Here is a 25,891-nt window from a genome sequence, read left to right on the forward strand (position 1 = left end):
GTTTGCTCTTACCGGACCATAATCTCATGCAATCCTAAGGCCAATACGAAAAAAAAACCACTAACAGCAGTCAAACAACCCTGATATACTAGAATTAAAACTCCTCTGACAGAAGAGACGTGGAGTGAAAGAAGGAGTACCTGAATCCCTCCTTGCTACGCGTATGAATATAGTCTTTTATACGCAATCTCAGTGTACAGAAGAGGTTTGGAACACTTAATAAAAAATAATTTGAACGAAAAGAGAGTCTGTAACTAACCTGTGAATCGGGCTTTCTTCAGTAGGGGCGCGGCGCGCTCTGTGATTTTTTTTTAGCACCAGGCTCTCTCGCGTGGTTCCTTAATGGGCTGGGCCTTTAAATTTGAAATAAAATAGGAAATAAACTTACTGGAAGATAGGTGAGGGCGCACTCAGAAACAACGTAGATAAGACGCAGGCGCACTCCTGAGTACAATTGCGAAAATTTCCAGTAGACTTCCAGGAGCAATTTTCAGTTTTTTCTAAAAAAAACTAAACACAGTGAGAACACAAACACTCGGGTTGGTGGGTGATAAGTGCTCAAAAAGTGCATTTTAACCCGCAATTATACCTCTTGTTTAGCCATCTAAGTGGACTAACAGTGTTTGTAAGTCATGTTTTATGATTTTACAAGTGAAAAAGAAAGCTTTGTAGAATATTAGAGAAAAAGGTGTAAAATGGAGCAATTCGGAGCATTAAGGATCACATGGGAAGCCCATGGAAAATCATGGAGAAGGCCAAGGAATTAAAGCTATGAAAGATGCGACTTGGACTTGTTTTAAAGCCTATTTGGAAGCCCAAGGCAAAAGGATTTGTTGCTTGGACCAAAGCCCGCAAAGAGGAAAGAATGATGGTGCAAAAGAGGAAAAATATACTCTTGCGTCTGGACGCATGAACCGACACTGTAGCCACCTCTTTTACTGTTTCAGAAATGAAATTGAACTCTAAAAGAAGTCGATTTGTAATAGGAAACAAACCATAATTTGGGATGTTTCAAGAACTCATTGTAACCCCTATAAATAGAGGACCTAAGTGCCTCATGAAACTCGCCAATTCACTTATATTCTTGTCTCCAGAACTTGAGACAGAGAGAGATTAATAATAAAATATTCGGTTTTAACTAGTCGAGTCTTAATAAATTAGTCTTTCTAGTCTTATGTTCTTCGACTTTTTTTCTTCTCATTCTTCGTGTTCTTCCTTCTTTATGGAAGGTTAATCTTTTCCTTCAAGGGAGAAGATGAAGCTGGTGCCTAGGGTTTGATTCTTCTGGTTCATGGTGTTCTCCAATTAAGTTAGTTCTTTATGTTTTTAGTTATTAGTTCCATTGCCCACACCAGGGGATGAAAGTATAGAATAGGGTTTATGTTTTGCAATATTAATATCATGCTAGCGTTCTTTACTTTTTCTTCTAGTAGTGTAGTTCTTTAGAGTTAGGAAAGTATTCTTTTTGTGTTGCCCTAGAAAGGGTAGCTCAGGGAGTGGCTGCCTAGGGAAGTATTCTTTGTGTTTACCTTAAGTGGTGATTCATTGAATGGTCAGCCCCTATTAGGAAGCACTCCTTGATGTTACTCCCGGTAATACATTGAATATATGCCCGAAGCTTACATAAAAGGAAAGAATATATTAATAGCATAAATAGAGGAACAACCTTAAAGTAGAGTTATTCGTTAATGATGTTTTCATTCTAAAGAGGGCATCGACACTTGCTCGATTGCCTAATTGTAGTCTACTCGGAGAACAACCATGAAACGAAGGTCACAGATCAAAGGTAGCGGTGGATTTTAATCTCTTGAATTCTCTCTCCTATAAATTCTCAATAGTTTAATTAGTTTAGTTTAGTTTAGCATTATAATCTAAAATCTCTACAATCATAGTTTTTAATCCCTTAAACCCCCTTTCCAGTCCTGTCATTCATATAACATACACTTAAAAGTAGAACGATATCCTACTTATCATTTACTCATTGAGGGATAATTAGGTTTTAATACGCTTTTGTTTTGTTCAATGACCATCATCCATATACCATCTACACACACAAAAAGGCGTGCTAGTGGGTGAAGTAGGATATTGGTAGAATTGAAAGCAACGAAGGAAACTATTCTAAACACAATTAACCGTTTAATGCATTTGATATCTAAAAATACAAGCTTTTACTATATCTTAGTTAATTTAATTGGGAAGAAGTAAAATATGCTTTTAGTTATGATCAAATTTCTACTCAATTATCATGCAATAACTTGAGTAAAGATTCGTTCCACTCCTAATTGCTTTAGAAAATAATAATTTCACTAACTTAAACAATTCAACAATATTAATGAGAGCAATGTTTTTAATAAGACTAATATGTGGGAATAACTAATTAAGATATTTTAAATTATACTATGACAATTAAATATGAAGATGTGAATGAGAAGAAAGGATTAGGGAGTTTTGATATCTACCTTGATTTGTCCCTAACATGCTAGTATATATTTTTGCAACCTTAATCTTTATGTTTTCACACAAGGTTCAACATAAAGATTAGATCTTTTATCCCTAATTATTCATGGCATCTCTAACCAACTAATAATTAGCATGAGAGGAAGTTTAAACCCATTCTCATGGTGAATAAACTTCCTCTAGAATCAAACTCTTAAAATAATAATTCTATACTAACACATCAAGTCTTCATCAAAGCTTCAATCAAACCCTCTAATAGAGGGTTTAGCTATGAATCATGGGACTATCATGAATAAAAGAATAAGAATAAGAAGACATAATAGAAGCAATATAACTAACTTGGATTTTATTAATGGTGGCTAGGCTATTAAACAATGATTAGGTTTAGACTAAAGGGAAGAGAGAGAGAGCTAATTAAAATTAAACTAATGAGGGTCTTTTTTTAGTTTTGCCGTAGTCCTCTTTATATAGGAGAGGGCTAGGTTTACAATTTCGTGCATGGGCTTGAGAGCTATGTTTTGGGCCACTAAATCAAGCCCAAAACCTAATTACTTAAGTCCAAAAAGTGATTCTCTACTGTAAATTATTGTAATAGCCTTTTCATCCACTTTTACTCCTCTGATTGGATCAAGTCCTAGACCATTAAAAATCTCTTTCCGAGCCAGTCGTTTTCACATATAGTAGGCCCAATTCCAAGGTGTGAGTCGAAAAGATAATGACCTCATGGAAGTTCTATTGACTTTTATGCTCTATGCCCGCATTGACTTTGACTTTTCAACTTTGACTGGGCTTTAAAAATGCTTTTTCTCCTTGAAACTTGGGCTTTAACCATAGAACTTCTTAGCAACCAACATTTGCTCCTTTCTCTTGCAAAAGTGACATATTTCTTCACATAATTGATTCCAAGACCTGAAATACACAAAAATACGTAAACAATATTAACTTTTATTTATTATAAACATAATTGGTCTATATGTAATATTATTAAGGGGTTAAAATTAAAATTTTGGGCTCTTATCAACAGGCATGTTCATCAATCCGATTGTGTCTTACTAATGAGGTAATGTATAATGTGATGGGAGAAAATATTGTTGCTGGTATTTTTCTCAAGCTTGAATCTATGTATATGACCAAGAGCATGACGAACAAGATGTACGAAGCGTCTTTATCGGTACATGATGGTGGATGGTTTAACGATGCAAGAGCACGTTAGTGAGTTTCGTCGTCGCCTAGTGGATTATTTGAATGTTGGTATGAAGATGGATGATGAGGATCAAGCGGCATGTTTAATATTCTCTTTGCCCAAGAGCTATGAGCATCTAATGACTACATTTATGGCGAAGAGAAGATGTTGATCTTGACGAAGTTCAAAGTGTGCTTCTTTCTTATGAGTTGATGAAGAAGACACGAGTTGAAAATAGCATTGATGCAGGACAAGGGCTAGTGGCAAGAGGAAGGTCGTATGAAAAGGCCCCTAAAAGCAATGTGAGGTCTAGGTCCAAGTCAAAGAAGTCGCTGAAACATGTAAAGTGCTACAATTGCAAAAAAGGGCATTACGCAAGTAATTATCCTCACCCGAAGAAAGATAACAAAAACAATGGTAAAAAGAAAGGTAAGGCTAAAGTTTAGGCAAGTTTTGCTGCAAGCTCTGAAGTGGAAGATGTAAGTCCTTGTGTGTCCACATCGTAAGACTATATGACGGATCGGTGGATCCTTGATTCCGGGTGTTCCTACCATATCTGCCTGAATAGAAAGTGATTTGCTTCATATGAGAGCATCGATGGCGGTTCCGTTTTGATGGGTAATGACCATGTGTGCAAGACAGCCGGTTAGGATTGGAACTATATGGGTCAAGATGCATGACGGTGTTGTGAGGACTCTAAATGATGTAAGCCATGTTCCCGAGCTAAAGAAGAACCTTATTTCTCTTGGTACCTTAGATTCCAAAGGCCACAAGTTTGTGGGGAAGGTGGAGTCCTAAAGATTGTTATTGGTTTTTAATTGTTATGAAGGGTCAAAGATATGGAACCTTGTATACTTTGATGGGTAGTACGGGTGACAGCAATGTAGCAAAAAGTGGGTGTATGTAGTGATGATTATGAGTGCACTAAAATGTGGCATATGCATTTAGGGCATTTGAGTGAATGAGGTTTTTCCGAGTTGTGCAAGTGAAGGTTCTTGAAGAACTTGAAGAAGCCAAGTATGGGGTCCGTGGAGCATTGTGGTCTATGGGAAGCGGTCAGAGTCAAGTTAAGTTCAAGCAAGCACCGACAACAGGCATCCTTGATTATATGCATCACGGATGTTTGGGGACTTTCAGAGTGGCTTCAAACGGAGGTAACCGTTATTATGTCTCATTCATTGATGATCATACTCACTATGTGTGGGAGTATATGATGAAAATGAAAGATAAAGTCTTTGAGATATTGAAGAAGTTGAAGGCAAGGGTTGAAAATCACACAGATAGGAAGGTGAAGACTCTAAGGTCTGACAATGGTACTGAGTATACCTATGAGCCTTTCCAAGAGTTTTGTGCACAATAGGGTATTGCCAGACACTGGACATTCAGGGGCACACCTCAGCAGAATGGGATGGCAGAGAGGATGAATAGAACCTTGCTTGAAAAAGCGAGATGTTTGTTGTCTAATGCTAGTCTAGGCAAAGAGTATTGGGCATGCAGATGCAGTGTCCATGGCGTGTTACCTGTATAATAGGTCACCAATTCTAGCTATAGATTGCAAGACACCTTATGAGGTATGGTTAGGTAACACAGCTGATTATAGTATTTTGCGAGTGTTTGGATCGACTTCTTAATACCATGTGAAGAAAAGAAAGCTAGATCCTAGAGCTAAGAAGGCAATATTCTTGGGCTTCACAAATGGGGTAAAGGGATACAGATTTGGGTGTCTAGAAGACCACAAGTTCCTAGTCAGTAGAGATGTTACCTTTGATGAGACTTCCGTGTTATCTTTTCAAAAAGCCAAAAAAGTTGGAGTAATGGCAAGTCTATAGAAGTTCAAACTCTTGAGCTTGAGTTGTCTAATGCATTAGATGACTAGTTGGTTTATGATAAGGTACCGGATCATGGAACCATGCAAAGAACAGAGGAAGAAGAGCATGAGCATCCGCAACTTGTAGTGGTTGACCTTAGGCCAAAGATACAAGTTAAGGAAGTGCACAAGTATGGGCACGATAAGCCGGTGAAACATTATGTTCAGGTGGATTTAGTAGCATATGCACTGAATATTGAAGATGATGAGCCAGATAGCTTCAAGGAAGCTGTTAGAGATGCTCATTATAGAGATTGATTGGTTGCTATGCAGGAAGAGATGGAATCTCTTGATAAAAATCACACATGGGATCTTGTTTTATTGCCAAAGGGCAAAAGGACTATCGGCATTAAATGGGTGTTCAGAAAGAAAGAGGTCCTTCCCCGAACCGACAAGATCGGGTACAAAGCAAGAGTGGTAGCAAAGGGTTTCTCACAGAATGAAGGAGTCGACTATAATGAGGTATTTTCCCAGGTGGTCAAACATACTTCTATTTGTGTGTTATTGAGTTTAGTTGCTCACTTCAACTTGGAGTTAGAGCAACTTGATGTGAAAAATTTTTCTTGCATAGAGACTTGGAGGAAGAGATCTATATGAGACAACCTCGAAGGTTTTGTTGTTGTTAAGAAAAAGATCATGTGTGCAAGTTAAATCGGTCATTGTATGGTTTTAAAGCAATCGCCAAGGCAATGGTACAAAGCCGGGCTTTGACACGTTCATGATGCAACATGAGTATACCCAGTAAGTATGATTATTGTGTTTACTTTTGTAGGCTTCATGGTAATGACTTCATCTATCTCTTTGCTTTATGTGGATGACATTCTTATTGCTTCCAAAAGCATGGTGGAGATAGACAAGTTGAAATCTCAACTTAGCTCGACTTTAAGATGAAGAACTTGGGTGGAGCCAAGAAGATATTTGGCATGAAGATTGACGAGATAGGAAGAAGCGAATCGATAGTTGTATCTCAAAAGAAATACCTTGAATGTAATTTTCGATTTGGTATGGAGAATGCAAAGTCGGTTTCTACTCCTTTAATTTGGGCATTTTAGGCTTTCGACCTAAGTTCTCTCCTAGTTCGATTGGAGGAACAAAAGCATATGGCTCATGTTCCTTATGCTAGTGCAGTGGCAGTTTTATGTATGCTATGGTGTACACACACGGACATTTCATCGACATCGGTGTTATAAGTAGGTATATGGCAAATCCTAGTAGCGACATTGGGAGGCAATGAAATGGGTATTGAGGTACTTTGAAGGGTACGTTGGATTTGGGATTAGTTTATGGTGGAGGTACTTGTTATGTCGGTGGTTATGTGGATTTAGATTATGCAAGTGATCTAGATAGATGATGACCATCAACCATCGGGTTATAAGTTTATGATGCATGGTGCACCGGTTAGTTGGAAGTCTATGCTACAGGCTACAGTTGCTCTATCTACTATAGAGGCAGAGTATATGGCAGTGGCAGAGGCAGTCAAAGAGGCACTATGGCTTCAAGGTCTTCTAGATGTTATAGATATTTAGCAGAATAGTGTTGCTGTGTATCGTGATAGTCAGAGTGCTATTCATTTTGCAAAAAACCAGGTTCATCATGATCGGACCAAGCATATTGATGTCCGTTATCATTTTGTGCGAGATGTAGTTAAGGATGGTGATGTTGCACTTGAGAAAGTGGACACCCAGGACAATCTTGCTGATATGCTGATAAAGATTGTCACCGGAGTTAAGTTCCAACACTGTTTGGACTTGCACCAAATCGTACATGTTTGATTAGAGCCCTTTGTGGGCATGGCCTTCGAGGCGGGTTGTTGGGCGAAGTTTCGGGATGTTGTTTTGAAGACTAGTAACTCTTGGTGGATCTTGTGTTCAAAGACGGTTTTATGTGTTAAAACCTCACCGAGGTAGACAATGTTGTTTTCAATTACTATTCGCTTTTTTCATTTAGAGAAGAGGGCACACACGCACTCAACTATAGCCAGGCCCAAGGGGCGCACGCGCCCATGCCATGAAAAAGAAGTTAGTTTTTTTTAAGCTTTTGCGAAACAACAGTACTGGAAGTTGGAAAAGTACAATAGCATTTTTAGTACTTAATAATGCAAAAGACATGATTGCACATTTGAATCACCCTCCCCCCTCTAATTGTTATTAATTTAATTCTCCCTGATTGCAAGTACCGAGATATCTGTTTCTTATCAAGTGCAATTCCCCAATGACATCTTCCATTCCTTCTGCTGGCGATTCTACTGAACATGCAACTCATATTCGAATCATAGTAGTCACGCACTCTAGAAGTTTAGTTCTCCCACTTGGATTTTTGTTGCTATTAGTATGTGCTACTGTTCCATCTTCTTCAGACAGAAGTATTGGATCCAAAATTTGTAGAACACGATCTGGAAAAGCCTTGCTAGCATAGTTATGAAGGTTCAAACCATCTTTAAACATTTCATCGGTGGCGTCTTTCCTATGAACATTTCCAACTAGTTTTCAAACCCGTCCTACGAACGGGTGCCATTATATTAAATTATTAGTAACTATGTAAAGCTATGAGATATGAATATTATATTGGCTTTCACTAAATTTTTGATGTGGACGGTTATTTGTCTTTGCCAATTCGGTTGTGTAACTATTATCCACATGTTCTGCTTTATCATATAATTGCCCCGTTTGTGAAACATAAATAGTGTTTTGCAAGGTCAAACGAAATTCGCATTCTTATATCGGGGTATACTTAGCATGAGCTTGGTTTCAACTCTAACGAATTTTAGGTTGTTTGACTTAATAGGATTAACAACTATCTTAACTTTGCTGATCTTGCTTTATATTAAATTATTATGAAAAATATTAGTAACTATGTAGAGCTATGAGATATGAATATTACATTGATCACTCATCTAAATTTTATCTAACTTGAAATCCCAACTATCCATAAAAGGAAAAAACCCTCATTTGATAAATCTGATCTCTTGGACTTATTTTTGTTGTTTAATAATAGAATTTTGATTGAAGTTATGTGAAAATGTTCAATGAAGCGAATATGATATTGCCACTATTTTCAATGCAAAACTATACTTGGCTTAGACATTCCTACTACGTTTATATCACTAGAGCAGAAATACTAGCCCCAAACTTGGTGGTGTTGTGAATATCGATAAACGCATAAAAAAAAAATAAAGAAAACTTATATCATAACTTGGCAATGGAAAATTTTCAAACAATCATGAAGCTGATCAGTCAAAATTTAAGCAACCGTAAACCAATCATTAAGCCATACATAAAACACCGTAAAGTTTTGTAAATAACAAGTTGATGTAAAAACACGATATCTATAAACAAAATCCTATAACCTATTTCGTATATTGCTCATAAATTTATGCACTTAAACTAAGAATATGTGCTAGCTAGCATCCCACCTTCCTGTCTTTACTAGTAGGCACAATCCCTTGAGTCTAGTTCTAGAGTGTAGGAATTGTTTTCAATGACAATTTTTCTTTAGAAATTAGTCCTCTTGAAGCTGTCGAATATAGATAGGAGATGCATTTCAAGTTCAATGTTGGCAACAAGTGTAAGTGCAATCCCTATGAATATAATTAATCAATATATCTCAGGCCCTTTAGCACTCTGTTCTGGTGCAATCACGGACTCTAGTTTTGGAGTTCTAGGTCCTCTAGCTAATAGTGTTGGTAGCTCTCCTTTTGGTAATGCATTATAGGTAATTGTCTTCCTTCCACCTCACTTTATCGGCTTGGCTGTTGATGAAATTGAAAACATCCTTTTAGGGCCATCTTTCTTAAGAAAAAACGTGACTTTCATAGGCCTCTAGGTGGTCTTTCTTGGTGCTCTGCCTGAAAATATGATAATTAAGTTTTTAAGACCCGCGGCGATAAAAGTTTGAGACTCCATTTTGTTAACAACAGTTATTGTTTGTTTCTTGTTAAAGTAAGCAAGTAAACTATCTTTTCACAGGTAAGGATTGTCTAGCTATGAGTTTCTCTTCCTTAATAGTGATCTAAGGCATGTAGAAATTCCTCTTACTTAATAGTGGCTAAGGCAAGAAAGTATGATCAATGATCTTTTGCTAATCCTAGCATCTTCTTCATCTCTAATCTCATTCATACTTCAAGAAAAAGTTTCACCTACTCGCTAATAAGTAATATAATAAGAAAGTGCTCTCCTTAATTTCACAAAGAATTGAGTGGTTTTTGTAAGCTTTTTTTTATAGATGTATTTATATCATTTTTTTTAAAAAATGTGGGTCGTGATACAAAAAGTGGAATTAAGTCATAAACCCATTTGGTAATCTGTAATCTGAACTAAATTGACGATACTGAGTTCAACTTTATCGCTTAGGTCCATAGTGCACTTCTTAGGGCTATAGTGCATCTTAGACATAGCCCATAATAAAGTCGGTTAACCCATTTAATTGTGGTTGAGTTAAATTTTTTAATGAAAATGTGTCATTGGTCAAAGTATTATTTATTAAGAACTTTTTGTTGATGTATAAACTTGCACTTACTGAATCTTTAAGTTGTGATGGAAGAAAAATCAAAGAATTGGAACGATAAAATTTATATTAACCGAATTATTATTTATCTGCTACTATTTATCAACGGTTGCAAGGTTGTGTGTGTTAGTCGAAATATGTATTTTGTAGTTCATGCTGATCACATTGTAATGTTTACTGTCAGTTTTCTCTTTTAGCATATATTATATCTATTAGTCCAAGTATTTATATGGAGATAAAGATTGTGTCCTTTGCCAATTGATTTCTGAGTAATTAAACAGGTGCTATTTTATATCACTTTTGGAAGCCCAAGAGAAGAGCTTGAATTGGAAAGACTGACTGGGCAAGTAATGCATTCTTATAAAGAGAACGCCCATCTTAAATTGAATTTTAAGAATATGCATTTATCATTATTTGACTGGTTAGACTCAGAAAGGCCAAAAGTTTTTATAACCTCAAAACACTACTAAAATGCTATCTCCGAATATCCCTAAGAAGCAACATGAGCCACACTATTTTCAATTCTTAGTTACAAGAAGAGCTGAAGAACAACACAATTACCATGGTGGAGCATAGGAATTGTCTAATTAATAAGCTTGCAAACAAACATACTTTGAGGGAGCACTCTTTTATACACTTCATATGATACCCCTGGGCATGGCCCAATGAGGGGTATGATGGAAAGGCCTAGCCGGGTTTGGGTGACGGTTGTGCCATGGTGTGATCCCACTTCGGCAAAGTAGCTGTCCAAAAGACCTGGCTATAAGTAATTAATCCACCAAATCCTAATATCGATTTGGTTGTAGGGTTGGTAAAAACTCCACAGTTAAGTGTGCTCGGGCAGGAGTAGTTTTCAAGATGGGTGACCTCCTGGGAAGCTGCTGTTCGGAATCCGAAAACCCTACATTGTCGGAGGTCTGCAGTGGTTAAGTAGGGACAGTATCGATATGGTAGGATGGGGCGGGTCGTTACACTTCACCAAGACTATGGTTGGTATTGTTTTCTTCACTTTTTCTGTGCATATCAATTATTATTGTTTCCTATGTGTATCACATAATTAGTAAGATATGCAATATACTTATAGAAATCGGTGTAATATTTTTTCTTTTTTGAGTTTCGGATGGTTGTCTCAAGTTTAAAATTATCTTCCCTCATTATATAAAGCTCGCGCATTTATTCTCTCCTCACCATATTCCTCTATTTTCTTAACACAGCATTTGAAATGCATATGCATTTTTGTGTGAGTCGTGTCAAGTTTAAGCTGCTCAACGATGAGGTAGATATAACAAGAATATAGGAAGAAATTCAATTTTAGTGCGATAATGTGTCATGCCCTTTACACACAATGTTCTTTTAGGTGCATTTGAGTTTTTTTTTTTTTTTTTTTTTGAGGAGTAGTGTATTTCTTTTTCGGTGCTATTTATCAATTTGACTGCTATACGATATACCAGTGGGCACTCCTTGTGTTTTGTAGCAATTCTAAAGATCCTCTACCCAAGTAAGGTTCCTTCTATTCTTATCCACATCTCAAAAGAACTCTGCACGTCACCATCTTTACATTCTATTAGGCATATATAACTTTTACAATAGGTTGGCAATGAACATGAATTAGTTTGCTAATTGTATGGAGTTGGAATTAGGAAAATTGTTTCTTCGTCTCTTAATAAAATCTACCTTTCCAAGGAGAGTTTGGGCATGCCTCTATAGCCATTGGTGCTACCTAAACACAGGGAATGTACTAATACTACTATAATAGTCTATATGTTTCTTAGATGAATTGATTTGGGGATCACTACTGCAAATCCTTATCCAACTAGGTCTAAAATGGTATTGATTTTAGTTGAACCAGTATAGTCAAAGTGCTACTCTCCCTCGGCTTCAACTGATCATCCAGGTGTGGTAGAGCTACTTGAAGAAGTCACATTATTACATCTCTGAAACAAATGCTTTGGGCACTATTAATCTTGATATATTTAGCACTTCTTTGTTTTAAGTACTTAGTGTGGTGATAAGAGGGTTCTAGAGGCCTTAAGTCACTACCTCTCTCATTTGAGGTTACGAGTTATAGTGTTTGTCATGTCTCTGATTAAGGGTTTAGGAAATGGTTGAAATGCACAACTCATAAGAGTAAGAAACGGTTACCATATACGTTTCTCACATGAACATGTTACTTAGTTTCTATAGGACATGGTTACATGAAAGTCTAAAACTACTAAGAAAATGCAGCCATCTCCTCTTAAAACTAAGTAAAGAAGAGAAAAATGCTCCTTTTATGTTGTTTTTGGTTTGTTGTTGTCATGAATTAAGAGTAGGGTAGTGTCTGTTTTAAAATAAAATAAAGTTCTTCCCATTTTAAGTTACATACTTACATGTACTTTATCCTTTTATTGGTTGCAAAAAATTAATCTAATTAGCTATTTCATAATTGCCACCGTCACTGAGATTTTGATGGGTGGTAACTCTCAGAATATTAAAAGTTAAGAATGATCTTCTCATCTTATGCCTCACCTATGAATCAGGTATTGATACAACCTAAAATACATAGGCAACATGAACTAATTAATCCTTGAGCCTAAACCCCAAAGTGTGTGGCCTACTAAACCACATATTAAGCATGAATCTCAACCTCAACACATTAGGCTATGTTGAACCATATGCCTAAGCATTGAATCTATACCTTGATGTGTTTCCAGGTATACATCTTTTTGTTATTTTCTTCTTAGATTTCATGTCTGACTATATTTATATTTGATTACTTAAAAAACAAATAGATTTCTGGCATGGAGTGCACTCAAAATTTGTTTTCTTTTGGTATCAATACAACTATGGGATGATTGCTTTTTGATCGATTTGAACTTTTTTATTTGAATTGGGGTACCCTTTCTGTTTTAAGCTCTTAAATGTTTTCTCCTCAAGTCAAGGAGTAACTAATGCACATGAGCAAGGTTGAGAAACATAATGCATGGGACTTGCAGACGATGCTGAGGTATATATTGTTCTTTCGAGAGTAATAAGTATTTGTCCATAATGAGATGATGACTTGAATGATAATTAATTATTTATGAAGATGCCTTTTGAATTGGACTGCAATATATATCACTATTGTTTCTTAATAGTATACATCAATAGCATTTATCTATTACCCTTATTATTATGCTTCTTCACTCATGATATTATCTATTGCCCTTATTATTCTGAACTCAATGATACTGCTTAGTAACATGGATAACAACATCCACGGGTATTGTACTATATTATTCTTTAGGTCAACACCTTTGTGTAATGTATGGGTTTGTTTGCACTTTGCAGTGAGGGGTGGCATGGAGTCCCTCCCTTCCCTATAGCTCTAAAGTGAATCCAGCTGTTGGTAACGGAACGAAGTTTACATAGACCTGAAATATCCAACTCTAAAGTTAACTCCGTCGTATTGCGGGATGAGGAGTATTCCTTAAACCCTAGGGCAAAGTGAACAAGGAATAACAAAGGTAATGTCTTTTTATTTCTTCTTTCAAATAAAAATTGTTTCAATTGTTTCATGTCACTAAGTTGGTTTGATGGTATCTACGTTACAATTTTGATATTGGTTGTTTTGTTCGAATGATGACCAAACTTCAGTATTTATATGATTGAAAGTTGGAACACCTTCACCCTTGATCTCACTTTCCCTATATTTGGTCTTAGTATTTGGTGGAGTATTGCCTAAATCACCCATGACTGATTATCATATTAAATATTCAATTGCATTCTATAACAATGTCTAATCACATTATATCAATCAACCATGTCTAGCATAATGCTTTCCTCCACAATCATCCACTTTCCTACTAACCCTTCAAAGTCACTTGGAAAGAAGCTCATATATGCTTAAACCCTGAAACCCAAATCCCCTATGATAAGAAAAAATGTGGACACATCTAGAAGGAAATTATCTAAAAGTTTTCTCTGTGAAACTGAATTATGAATATGAAATGAAAGATGATAAATGAAAGATGCTAATCAGAGTGTGACTGTTTTTTAAAAAAAACAAAGGAGTGGGACTCATCAACTCAATGTCCTTCCTTAAGCCTTAAATTGGCCATTAAACCTCCACTCAACCAACCTATTGCATATTCTTTCTAGGAGCAGGTCCTAGGTAGCTTTAATGAAAATATTATTCACAGAGGGCTAGAAATCCAACTGTGTATATAGGCCAGAAAACTATCTATAACCAATAAATGCTAGCACTTTAAGTAGTGCCTTCATAGATTAATAGTTCAACACTCAAGAAGAAGATGGTCCAGTTGCAAATGTCCCGCACCACTACCTATACTCATGCATGTTATATCCTATAAAAGACAACATCCAACAGTCGGGTATTGTGACAGAAAGTTCTATCGATCTATCTTATCCATGTCCTTGACCTAGCTTAATATTGTATTTTATCTCAGCGACATATATGCCACTTTTGGATTCATTAGAGAACCTGAATTGCTAACATTTTTAAATAGGCTCCTTAAAAAAATATAGGTCATTTCGAAAGATTGTTTAAGAGTGTTTCATTTTTTCTAGATAATAGGACATTTGTTAATACATTGAGTATTCTATTAATTTTAAGCCTATAAATCCCATGAAATGCTTCACTAGGCGATATATAATTGAACCAAAAGTTTTTCAATAGTTGCTTAAGCACTGTTTTCTTTTCGAGTGGCATAGATCTAGTAATCTTTGGATTTCTGGTTGGGGTTTTGAAGTGCAAAGTAATCATTGTTTAGAAGAAGACAAAGCAAATGTATTATTCTACAGTGAGAATTCTCAACTCAATCAAAAGAGAATTCCCTCTAATTCGTCAGACTTAAGAAACAAAATCTAACTAAGAAAAAGAAGGTAGCATCTGGCAACTCTAAAACATAAAAAATAAAAATCATTCAACAAACTTTCTAGAAACGAATGTAACAAATTGACACGATTTAGAGATTACACGCTAACTTCAACGATTGACATGTGAAACTTTCACAAATATTTTACGTTAGCAATTTAAGTGTTGAATTATGAATGAACATTGAGAGGGGTTTTTGCATACAACCTTGGGTAGGTGGACCGTTGATAAAGGTTCAATTGGAGTTGGTACTGAAATGAACCATTTAAGATCATGAAAAGCTAATATCAATTTATGTTCATTTATATTTATTTGCATATGAAAAGCAAGTGTATTAGATAAAGACTCAACATTCAGTAGTTAAACAATATAATAAAATAAGACATGAAATCATACTTGTTGTGAAGGAATAATATAATACAGAAATCTTATTTCAAATTTTTTTTTTTATATTAAACCGAATTGTCTAATGACTATTGATGTTATTACCGTACTATACAAAATTTCTAGCATGTTTATAAAAATGGATTTTCAATTCAAAGTTTAATTCTTCCATGCCTATTATGTGAGCTACTTGGATTTTAAATTCATAGTTTAGTTCTTCCATGCCTATTATGTGAGCTACTGGAATTTAAATTATGATATTATAAAATTGGAAATCATTGTTTGAAAGGATATATATACAAACTTACCTATGTTAGCAAAGATGCAACCCATCAAGGCCATCATCAAGAGAGAGATACAAATGGGATTCAGAAAGTTACAATTAACCTCTATTATGTGAGCTACTGACATTTAAATTCTGATATTATAAAATTGGAAATCATTGTTTGAAAGGATATATATACAAACTTACCTATGTCAGCAAAGATGCAACCCATCGAGGCCATCATCAAGAGAGAGATACAAATAGGATTCACAAAGTTATAGTTAACCTCTAATAGGTACCTGAAAATTAAGAAAAAAAACACAACTACATAATTTGTTTAATTATTATATGGACTTTATTAAGTTAACCCAATATGTTTTCCACGGAGGATTATTATCTATCTGTCTTATTATCACCCTATTTCCAACCGATATCTTAGGAATTTGAAATAAAAGGTTAGTTAAGTAAATGGAGCTTGTATTAAAGAAACAACTCATTGTAGTTGGTATTGTAGTTGTTAGCTGACAATCTGACATGATAATGGCTTAACCCGGCTTTGCACTTATTAAAATAAAAGTGTTCGGAATAGAAAACAACAATGAAATATCAAAACATGACACAAATTAGCAAAATTAAGCACACATATTGTTACATACAGAACCAGAAGCAAGAACAATTCATTGAACTCATAATGCACAATAAACAAATATTCCTAATTTTTCAATACTAAAATGAGTCATGTTACCTCTTAAAATATCTCTTAGACCAGAATTTTCCTCTTCAAAAAAAATGACAAACAAAAAGCAAAATTATACTCACTTTTCCTAGAACTTCGTACCATCTTTCTGACAATTTGATAATTGCACTTTGACACATTCGTGATAGATCTAATGCATCAAGGAAATGCATTATGCTCTAGACCCTCAAAGCACCTTAATCTCACTTATTAATTTGAGCTATTCAACAAAGAAGTGTCATTAGACATGGAGTACTTACTCTTAGTTTAAGCACTACGCACAACATAAGGAATGTACGAAGAATCACGGTTTTTGAAAAACAATATACCATAGATTGCTCTTATCAAACAATCAAATGGCTAACAACGTAACAATCACGAATCATGGATAATCCTACATACTAATGCATCATAATAGTTATATATAAGAATCAAGAAACTCTAAAAGCTCGACTTATATATATGTAATCAATTATGTGAAATACTGTCATAGAATTATCAAACTCTGCCTAAATCTAGGGTACAAACAGTGTAAGAATGTCATACTAAAAAACCTACTAAGAACATCTTACTAAAATTCTTACAATCCTGCCGTTATTCCAAATTTCCATTATTGCACCTTGAAGAAAATTTTAAGATTAGGAAGAGACTAAAAAGTTAAATGACATGGGCGCATACTTGACACAGCTTAATTTCCTTTCTTTAAACATTACAAATTAGTAAAATATGATTTTTTTTATTATTATTATTCACAATTCCCTTGGGACTCTCTCTTTACTTGTAGTTTGTAATAACAGTTCAAAAGGAATGAAGAAACCTTGATTTGATATTAAGATACTACTTGTAAAAGATGTAGTATACCTTAAATTAGTACTTAGGCTAGATGCATCAACAATCTAAGAGAATAAACTACATTCTATAGTTATAGAACATACCAGAGGACTAATGGTGAGAAGTGTCCCTGTAACTCGAGCAAACAGAACTGACATTTATCCAATAGCCTCAACAACCCCCAACAACATATGAAACATAGGATCTCTTCTTCAAGTTGTGATGAATATTTGGGGTTTGCTAATGATTGGTTTTTTAGGTTTTTTCACGGGTTTGTTTTGACGTTTTTGGGAAAAACCGATCATTCAAACTCCTTTTTTTTTTATAGCAATGACGAAGGTTTTTGAGGGGGAAGAAATGTTTTTATTATGAGACAAATTGTTTTTTCTTTTGGGTTTAAGTGTTTAAATTTTGAGGTTTACGTAAAATTCCATTTTTCTCTCCTCTTTTTTTGTAATCCCCCTGCTGACGTGGATAGCCTCAGATCATACATTTTAATGGAATTAATAATAATCTCCAATCAAGATTTTCATAGAAAGAGAAATGCACAATAACCCAATGTGTAGACAGAATAAGTTCACTGAAAGCATTAACTAAAAAATAGCATAGGATGTATTGACAACTATGTGTGACCTCGGATATTAACAATAATAAAAAAAGACAGTAAACATTAGCAGCTTGCGAAATCTAGGAACATGCTTGTATACAGGTCTAGTACTTAGGTACAATCATCACTTATATTTTTCTTTTTGACAGCTTTTGGAAATCCTAATTATACATCAACAATTAATGATACAACAATAGCATCAGAAATCCTAATTCTTCCAATACGTTGAGCCTTATACCTGATTTTGGAAGAATGAGAGATGTGTATTTTGGATGGGCGCGTTTGTCGTATCAAAGTGTTGTTTTTTTTAATCGTGGGGTTATTTAGGTTTAGCTAGCTTTGATCACTTTTCGTAGTTTTTTTCTCCACCTTTCTCGTAATTCCCCTGGTGACGTGGAAAGGTTGAGAGAGCTTGAAAAGGGATTGCTGACTCGATGACTCATTCCAGTTGACACCTACTGCCATAACCAATGAAGCAATAGAACCCATGTTTGACATATATTTTGTGTGGCAACCATGTGGATCCCGAAGAATGGAATTGACCAAGCACACAGGCTGCTTCAGTTCTTCACTCTGGATGTTACTAACAGAATCCGCTCGACAATCACAAATCATCCTAACACAATTCTACTTGAGGTACATCCGTTGCTGGATAATGTAACCCCAAGTAAGGTTCCAAATCAGACCAACTCCTTATCTCCAACAACACCTCACCATGCTCGTCCTCATGAAATTTATAAACCATAACCCTATCATACCCAGTAAGCTCATGAACTTTTTCCACCACAGTATCACACAACACACCAATATCTCCCCCAGGGAGTGATTGTAGCCTAGAAATCGCCCCTCACAAATGAAGTTTACGCAGCTATCTGACCCCCAACAATTTAAATGTAGGGTAGGGTAACGAGCATAGCGGCTCCAAGTCTACCACAATACCCATATCAATCCTATGTAGTATAGCATAAAACGGTCTTTGGGTATTCCTATAATGAACCCAAATCTGGTTTACAAGTGAAATCTCCCTCGAAGCAGCTGCCCTCGCCAACGACGCCCCGGACGCAGGAGTAAACAATAACCGGACATCAAGACCAAGTAAAGAGTCACTAAAAACTTCAGTATCAATACCCAACAAAGAAATGGTATTCTCACTATAAGCAATAACAGTTAAAGAACGTTCTTGAATAGCAAGCATACAACAAAAACTCCAAAAGGTTGAATAGAACCACCCATTTAACCAAAAGTTTGAATAGAACCACCCCTTTGTATTCTATATAGGTAAGCAGTTATTTGTTGTTCAGAAACAAAGTTTTGGGCAGATTTAACTGACTCTGAGTAGTGGAAAGACTTACCTGATTCTCCTTACTGTTCAAAAGCAGCCAAGAGATGTGCATCTACATTAATTATGTGTTTATACATAATTCAGAAATCCATTAAATATCTTATTCTAACGATTCATTCAAAAATATCCATTAAATATCTTATTCAGAAATTCATTTAACGATTCATTCAGAAAAGTAATTTGACATTTTCTCACCTGAATTGTTCTACTCCAGGATCATGTAGAATTGTGCAGAAATCGAAAGACATTGAGTTTCCACCGATAATGGTAGAACTACCATTGTAAGGAGTTGAGCAAATCCAGCTGATAGCAGACACACGTAAAAGAAAAGAAATGTGTTTTAGTAAACTACAGAAGTTCTGATAGCAAAACTTAAGAAAACCTCATAAGATTCAACTGCACAATTGTTAAGAGACAGCATGAAACATTTTTTAGTAACATGCTATCATCAAGGACTAGACCATCTATTGGTTCTGACTTCTGAGTACCAAGCTATTGATAAGATAATTTAATTATATTGATACAAAAAAGTCGAGGTAATCTACAACAGAAATTGTTAACTTCACTCGAGTTATCACAATCAACTAACCTTGACAGACTTATGATCAAGTATTTTAAAGTTGAGTGCCGCCTTGGTAGATGGAACGATTTCATTCACAGTTACGATTGTTGATACCTATGAGTATGCGTAGCTAGTAACCTAAGCAATTAATGCTTGTGATCTTATACCACACGAAAAACATGTGGCAAAGTCCAAACAATAGCATGAGTATGCAGAAATTGACAAACAAAAACTATAAAAAAGATTTGGCAATTCTATTGAGAAATCTCAACTTACATTATATTAGAACAAGTATCAACTTTAACATCCACTATTGTACCACTACTCTTGTATTCTGTGCTAGTATCACCAACAAAAATTTGATCCCTCACCAAACCAGCAGCAGTGACTAACTGCCACCAAATAAATACTTTGTACTTGGTAAAAGGACTAACTAATATAGAACCTCTGAAGATTTTTGAGGATAATGAAAGTATTTGATTAGATTAAGAAACTTAAACAATAGAGTTTCTAAATTTTATTCCTTTTGTCATTAAGAAACTTACAGATTGAAGAGTAAGTTTGGAGTAGAGATAATTCGGTGGGGTTCTTTACCGAAGTTGAATCTGATAAGTGAGGGGGAGAAGAAAGGGTTTTGGACAGGGAAGAAAGGATTTTTTTTAGTGTTTATGACGATGTTTTTTGGGTTTATGTGTTTAACTTTTTGGGGTCTACGTAAAATTTGATTTTTCTCTCCCCCCTCCTATTTTTTTGTAATCCCCCTCGTGACGTGGATAGCCTCAGAGAGCTCAAAAAGGGACTGATATTATACATTATGCCCACCATTATGAAGTTAATTCCCAGTAGATTAATCTTTATGGGATGAGAAAGGAAAGATGATATGATGGGTTTTGGGAAGAGGTATGGTGGGTTATAGAATAGTGTTTGTTTGGGTTTTCTACGTGAAGAAGAAAGTCGGGTTTTGTGGAGTCAAGTTAAACTCCTAAACTTACTAATAGAATGTGAAAAACACCAAAATATTTACTTGTTATGCACAAAACAACTGTGCCAAGGAGTTCCACCCTGTCGTGCCATTATTCTTGAAAAAGATGTATATGAAGTGCGGCGATATGAACTTGAAGACGGTTGGATAGTATTTGATAGCATTGTATACACCAATTGAGGCAGTTGATGTGAAACAAAGTAGCATGATGGGAGAGAATGAGAAGCTAACCTTGCTCGTTCCAAAATGTTGGAATAAGAATAGAGCAATAAGAACTACAACTGCTATAATGACCAAGTGAGCTGCACATCCAATGCTATTACATTATGTTAATTCCATAATTAACCACACAACAGTCATTACAGAAACAGCGACCAAAACAGATATAATCACGTCAAAAGCTTACTTTGAGTAATCTTATCAGATCTTGATTGGATTACTTGAACAGCAGAAACGACTACAATTGGTAGTTAATCAAGTCAGTAAGTAATACTTACATATATAATATATTCAAATAATGATCAATCAGTCCAAATGTAGGTATATATTTATGCTTATATCACAAGTCAAACATATTTATATTTATTTTCTTCCATTAAAGCTAAGACAGTTTAGATGCATTACAAAATAATTTACCTGAAATGGCATGCGTTAGAGCACAAGTGTGAAAAAAAAAAAACAAATTTAGAAATCAATGGTGGTGCAACTCTTGACACTTTGGGATGATGAGGTTGATTGAGATCACAACCAAAAAGTTCTCCATAGTCGTCCACAAAGTAGAATTGATAGCCATAGTAAATAACGTCATTAATAAGTGTGTATGTTGAGTCTACGTTTGTCCAAACTTTGTCGCTAGGCTTGAAGAACGCTATGCGATTAAACCCACCGTACCATGGATTGCCATTATAGCATAATTGGGATTAGATCCGGGTTTGCAGAGACAACTGCTTTTTGCAGATATTCGCATCCCCAAATTCCATGGTTTTCGTCATGGAATTCGAAAGCGCGTTGTTAAAGGGGGAAGCTGGATCTCATTAGCAATCGACACAAATGGGTTCAAGAGGCGAACCTTGTAATTCTCCAAAACAGTTACCAGCCATCCATAACTAAAACCCTGACATAACTTTTTGTTGCGTAATCGGTACTTGGAAATCTAAGACTCTTTTCCTGGAGAGATCCTTCATCATCAATGAGAGTTCCTTCTTCGTCTCATTGAGAGCTCTTCAATTTTTTTTTCAACCGTTCATTCAAAACCAAAGAAAACCCTTTATAATTGGGTCATCAAGCCCTCCAAGGAAAGTGGAGAAACGATAGAAAAGTAGGTCTGGGTTTTTTTGTGAAAAATAGAGGAATTTGTTTTGTTGGGATTTAGTGTTTTGTTCGCGGAAAAAGTTTTATTCGTATTTATGAGTACGAATAGAGGAATTTATTGTTTTTTTTTGGGTTTAAATGTTTAACTTTTTGAGGTCTGCGATAAAATTCAATTTTTCTCTCCTGATTTCTCGTAATCTCCCTGTCGACGTGGACACCTTTAGAAGGCTTGAAAAGGGTTTGCTATTATATATATATATATATACCATAATTCCATAACTGTACATATTGCCATGTATAGATGCCACACCACCCATACTATATTCTGCAATTTATATATCCGGCCACCAAATGAAGAAACATATTCGTTAGTAAAATTATTTACAACTAGAACAAATAAAATAGGATGTGGTTCAAAGAAATGAAGAAAAGTTAACAGATTCTAAATGAACAGTGGATTACTACATAACTTTTGCCAAAGACTAAAGACACTAAACTTATAGGATTAAAAGTTTAGAACTAACGACAAATATAACGTTGTTTGTATCCACCAGCACAAGTAGCATGATTGATGAACACAATAAACTAAAGTACTATTGCCTAAGTTTTAGAGTTGTAATTAACTTGTTAAAATCTTTACCTGGAGCAGCATAACCAATAGTTCTCTTTACGCCAATTGAAGCACTCTGATTATCAAATGAATGGTCCATTAATCTTGAAAGAAGCTTTGCCAAACCAAAATCACTCACTTGACCCACCATATCGTTGTCAAGAAGAACGTTGCTTGGCTTTAGATCACGATGAATGACTGAAACATGGCATTCGTGATGAAGATATTTAAAAGCAGATGCAACATCAACAACTATGTTTAGTCTTTGATGTAGGTTTAGTTTTCTTGAGGGATCATCTTGTCCATCACTGTCATGATGCATCCACTTTTCTAAACTTCGGTTTGGCATGAACTGAAAAACTAGTACTTTGAAATCATTACCGGCCTTTGAAATCCGTACCAGAACAAGTTAGGATCTTAACAAGATTTCTGTGACGGATGTTTCGCAATGATTCACACTCAGCCATGAAACTCTTGGAAGCACCTGGGCGGTGAAGGTTGAAAACTTTAACTACAACAATCATTTCATCTTGCTGGAGGACTCCTTTAAAGACGGACCCAAAACTACCTGAGCCAATAATGTTAGTTGGAGAAAAACCGCTAGTAGCTCGAAAAAGATCTCTATATGAAACCTTCAAATCTTGATTTTGAGACGAAGAAGAAACATTGAGTTTCAACTTTCTGTTGCAATAAAGAATGAGGAAACATGATGCCAAAACCAAAACGAAGGCAATACTGAGTGCGATTGCTAGTTTGAAAGCAAGAGGCCTTCCTTGTTTTTCAGTATCTTTAATTTGACATTTTGGAAGTTTCAATTCTTGAAGACCCTTCAAAGCTTGAAATTTCTAGCAACTGAAGCTGAACTTGTGCTTTTAAAAAGATACCTTTTATTGGTACCTCACCTCAAACTTGTTTGAGGACAGATTCAATCTTTGGAGATATCGAAAGCTCTCCAAAAATGTTGGAATCTGACTAGACAAGTTGTTGCTTGATATGTCAATATATCGGATATTCTTTACAGAACTCAAGGACTGAGGAATTGTTCCTTCAAAAAAGTTATTCTGGAAGTAAAGTTCTTCCAAACTTAAATAGTTACCAAGAGTACTTGGTATTTCACCAGCTAATTTATTTCCAAAGACGTCGAAGGCACCAAGATTTCCTAAGTTGCCCACTTCTAGAGATAGGGGGCCTGAGAAAGAATTCTGAGAGAGGTCTAGCATAATCGATAGGGAAGAAATACTAAAGATTTGTTGAGGTATGACACCGGTTAGGTTATTTCCACGGAGGTATAGTGATTGCAGATGTTGAAAATCACCAAAACGTGAAGGAATGCTTCCTTCAAATCTGTTTGTTGATAAAGCCAAGAGGGACAAGTGAGTAATGTTTGCTAGAGATGATGGGATAAATCCAGTCAAGTTGTTGTTTTCCAGATTTAAATTTTGCAATGTCTGAATGTTTCCGATAGAAGACGGAATACTGCCTTGAAAGTGATTGACTTCGAGGCCTAATCCGATGAAGTTGACAAGGTTCCCAATCCCTTCTGGGATGACACCTGATATTTGATTACGTCCTAGATACAACTCCGTGATTTGGGTAGACAGGTTGGAAATAGAGTTTGGCAAAACACCTCCAAAATTGTTTAGCTCCGAAGAGAACATGGCCAGATTACTTAAGTTTGTCAAAGAAGTGATAAAACTTAAATCATTAGCCTCCCCCGTTCCAAGATTATTTTCTGCCAAATTTAACCAATATAGATTTTGCAAAGCTCCCAAATTAGTTGGACCTTGTCCCGTGAATTTGGCATCAGCTAAATCTAAGTCTTGGAGCTTAGAAGCATTAGCTAATGACATTGGAAGAGATCCTGATAGTTGACTTCCGGTAACAATTAACCTTGAGAGATCAGGAAGAGTGATGCCAATATCTGGTGGAAGAGTACCAGTAAAGTTGTTACCGCCGATATCAAAAAGATATATAGATGAGATGTTGTATATTGATAGTGGGACTCCACCAGACAATCTATTAGTACTAACATAGAAAGTTGTTAAGCTTGACAATCTACCAAAGGTATCTGGAATACTTCCCTCCAAACTATTTTCTGATATTGTAATGATTTGAAGAGAAGAGAGATTACCTAAAGTAGGTGGGATCTCTCCACTGAGATTATTTGTCTGAAGAGACAAAAAAACAAGATTTGATAACGAGCCAAGTTCTGAAGGAATTCGGCCAGAGAGATTATTCTCATCCAAGTTCAATACCCTGAGATCAGTACACTGTGAGAGACTATCAGGAATTTCACCTCCAAAAGTATTATTGGTGATAATGAGATGTCGAATGCGAAACAAGTGACCGATTTCTTTTGGGATTTCTCCGTAGAATTTGTTGTTTCGGAGGATAATGAACTGAAGGGAACTAAGGTTACCGATATGCGGTGAAATGTTGCCAACTAAACTCCGGTCAGAAAGGTCAAGTGTGGTGACCCTTTGTTCGTGACGGTTGCTGAATGTAATACCCTGCCATTGGCAGAAATGGAAGGATTGGTTCCACGAGCTTAAGCTTCCTTGTATTTTTTCTTTGATGACGATTAAAGAGACAAGATCAGTGTCGTTGCTTGAGCCTTCTGTTTGTAGCATTAATTGGTTAAGTGAACAGAATAGGAAGATACTAAGAAAATAAAGGTTATTGAGTTGTGGAAATTTCAACTTTGAAATCATATTTGGCAAATGGAATGAAGAGGGAGAGGAAAGATGGAGGTATTATTATATAGTAAAGATCATAGGGAGAGGAAACATCACTCTATGCGCAGCATTATCTTGAATGGAAAAAGTTACCCTATTTTGTTATTTTTATTATTTATTTTTCTTAGACGTGAGATTTCTAAGTTTTTTGGACTAGAGCAAATGTTGGAATCAGATTTCACAGTTTTCATACTGATGCTTGTTAGTAACCATGTCTTTATAGGTGTTTTGTCGAAATTCTTTTGTTTGCAGAAACTATAGACAAACTTTAGTGAAATTTTCAATGGAGTTACTTTTTTTTATCTGTTCTTTCTGATTTTTAATTTTGGGACTTTGTTTGTTTTCATTTCTTGAAGTGTTTTATGGTCTTCTCTGGCAAGATTTTGGAATGATGGTTAAGTTCTTAGTGAGAACTTGGTTACAAAATGTGCAAAGGATGTAAACACTTTGGAATGATGGTTCAGCACTTAGTGCGTTCCATACATCCATTTCCATCAAATTTATCCGTCCCTGTATCACCAAAGACTTTGAATTGTATCCTGTCACAAGTTCCATGTATATGACTAAACACTTCCGACTGCACTAACTCATAAATCAATACCACCAAAGACTTGATTGTCAAGTCAATATCATCAAAACTTAGACTTCATCGATGTCCATG

The 25,891-nt window shown here is 35.6% G+C and overlaps 1 protein-coding gene across 2 annotated transcripts; it reads right to left on the bottom strand.

Annotated features, from left to right (window-relative positions):
- Window positions 1-14,888: 14,888 nt before the first annotated feature.
- LOC147524305 (LRR receptor-like serine/threonine-protein kinase EFR) lies at window positions 14,889-25,544 on the bottom strand. Of its 2 annotated transcripts, none has more exons than XM_086602899.1 (3): window positions 22,526-25,544; window positions 19,226-19,333; window positions 14,889-15,813 (listed from the first exon to the last, which is right to left on the bottom strand). In XM_086602899.1, exon 1 carries the CDS (start codon window positions 25,204-25,206, stop codon window positions 23,383-23,385), a length of 1,824 nt encoding a protein of 607 aa, XP_086459025.1. In that variant the 5' UTR covers window positions 25,207-25,544; the 3' UTR covers window positions 14,889-15,813; window positions 19,226-19,333; window positions 22,526-23,382. The 2 variants fall into 2 exon arrangements, with proteins under 2 accessions (XP_086459025.1, XP_086459017.1); XM_086602891.1 differs by lacking the exon at window positions 14,889-15,813 and adding an exon at window positions 18,612-19,082.
- Between the last annotated feature and the right edge of the window lie 347 nt (window positions 25,545-25,891).

The sequence above is a fragment of the Coptis chinensis genome, chromosome 1 (genome assembly GCF_015680905.1).
Source record: "Coptis chinensis isolate HL-2020 chromosome 1, ASM1568090v1, whole genome shotgun sequence".
Classification (NCBI taxonomy): Eukaryota; Viridiplantae; Streptophyta; class Magnoliopsida; order Ranunculales; family Ranunculaceae; genus Coptis; species Coptis chinensis.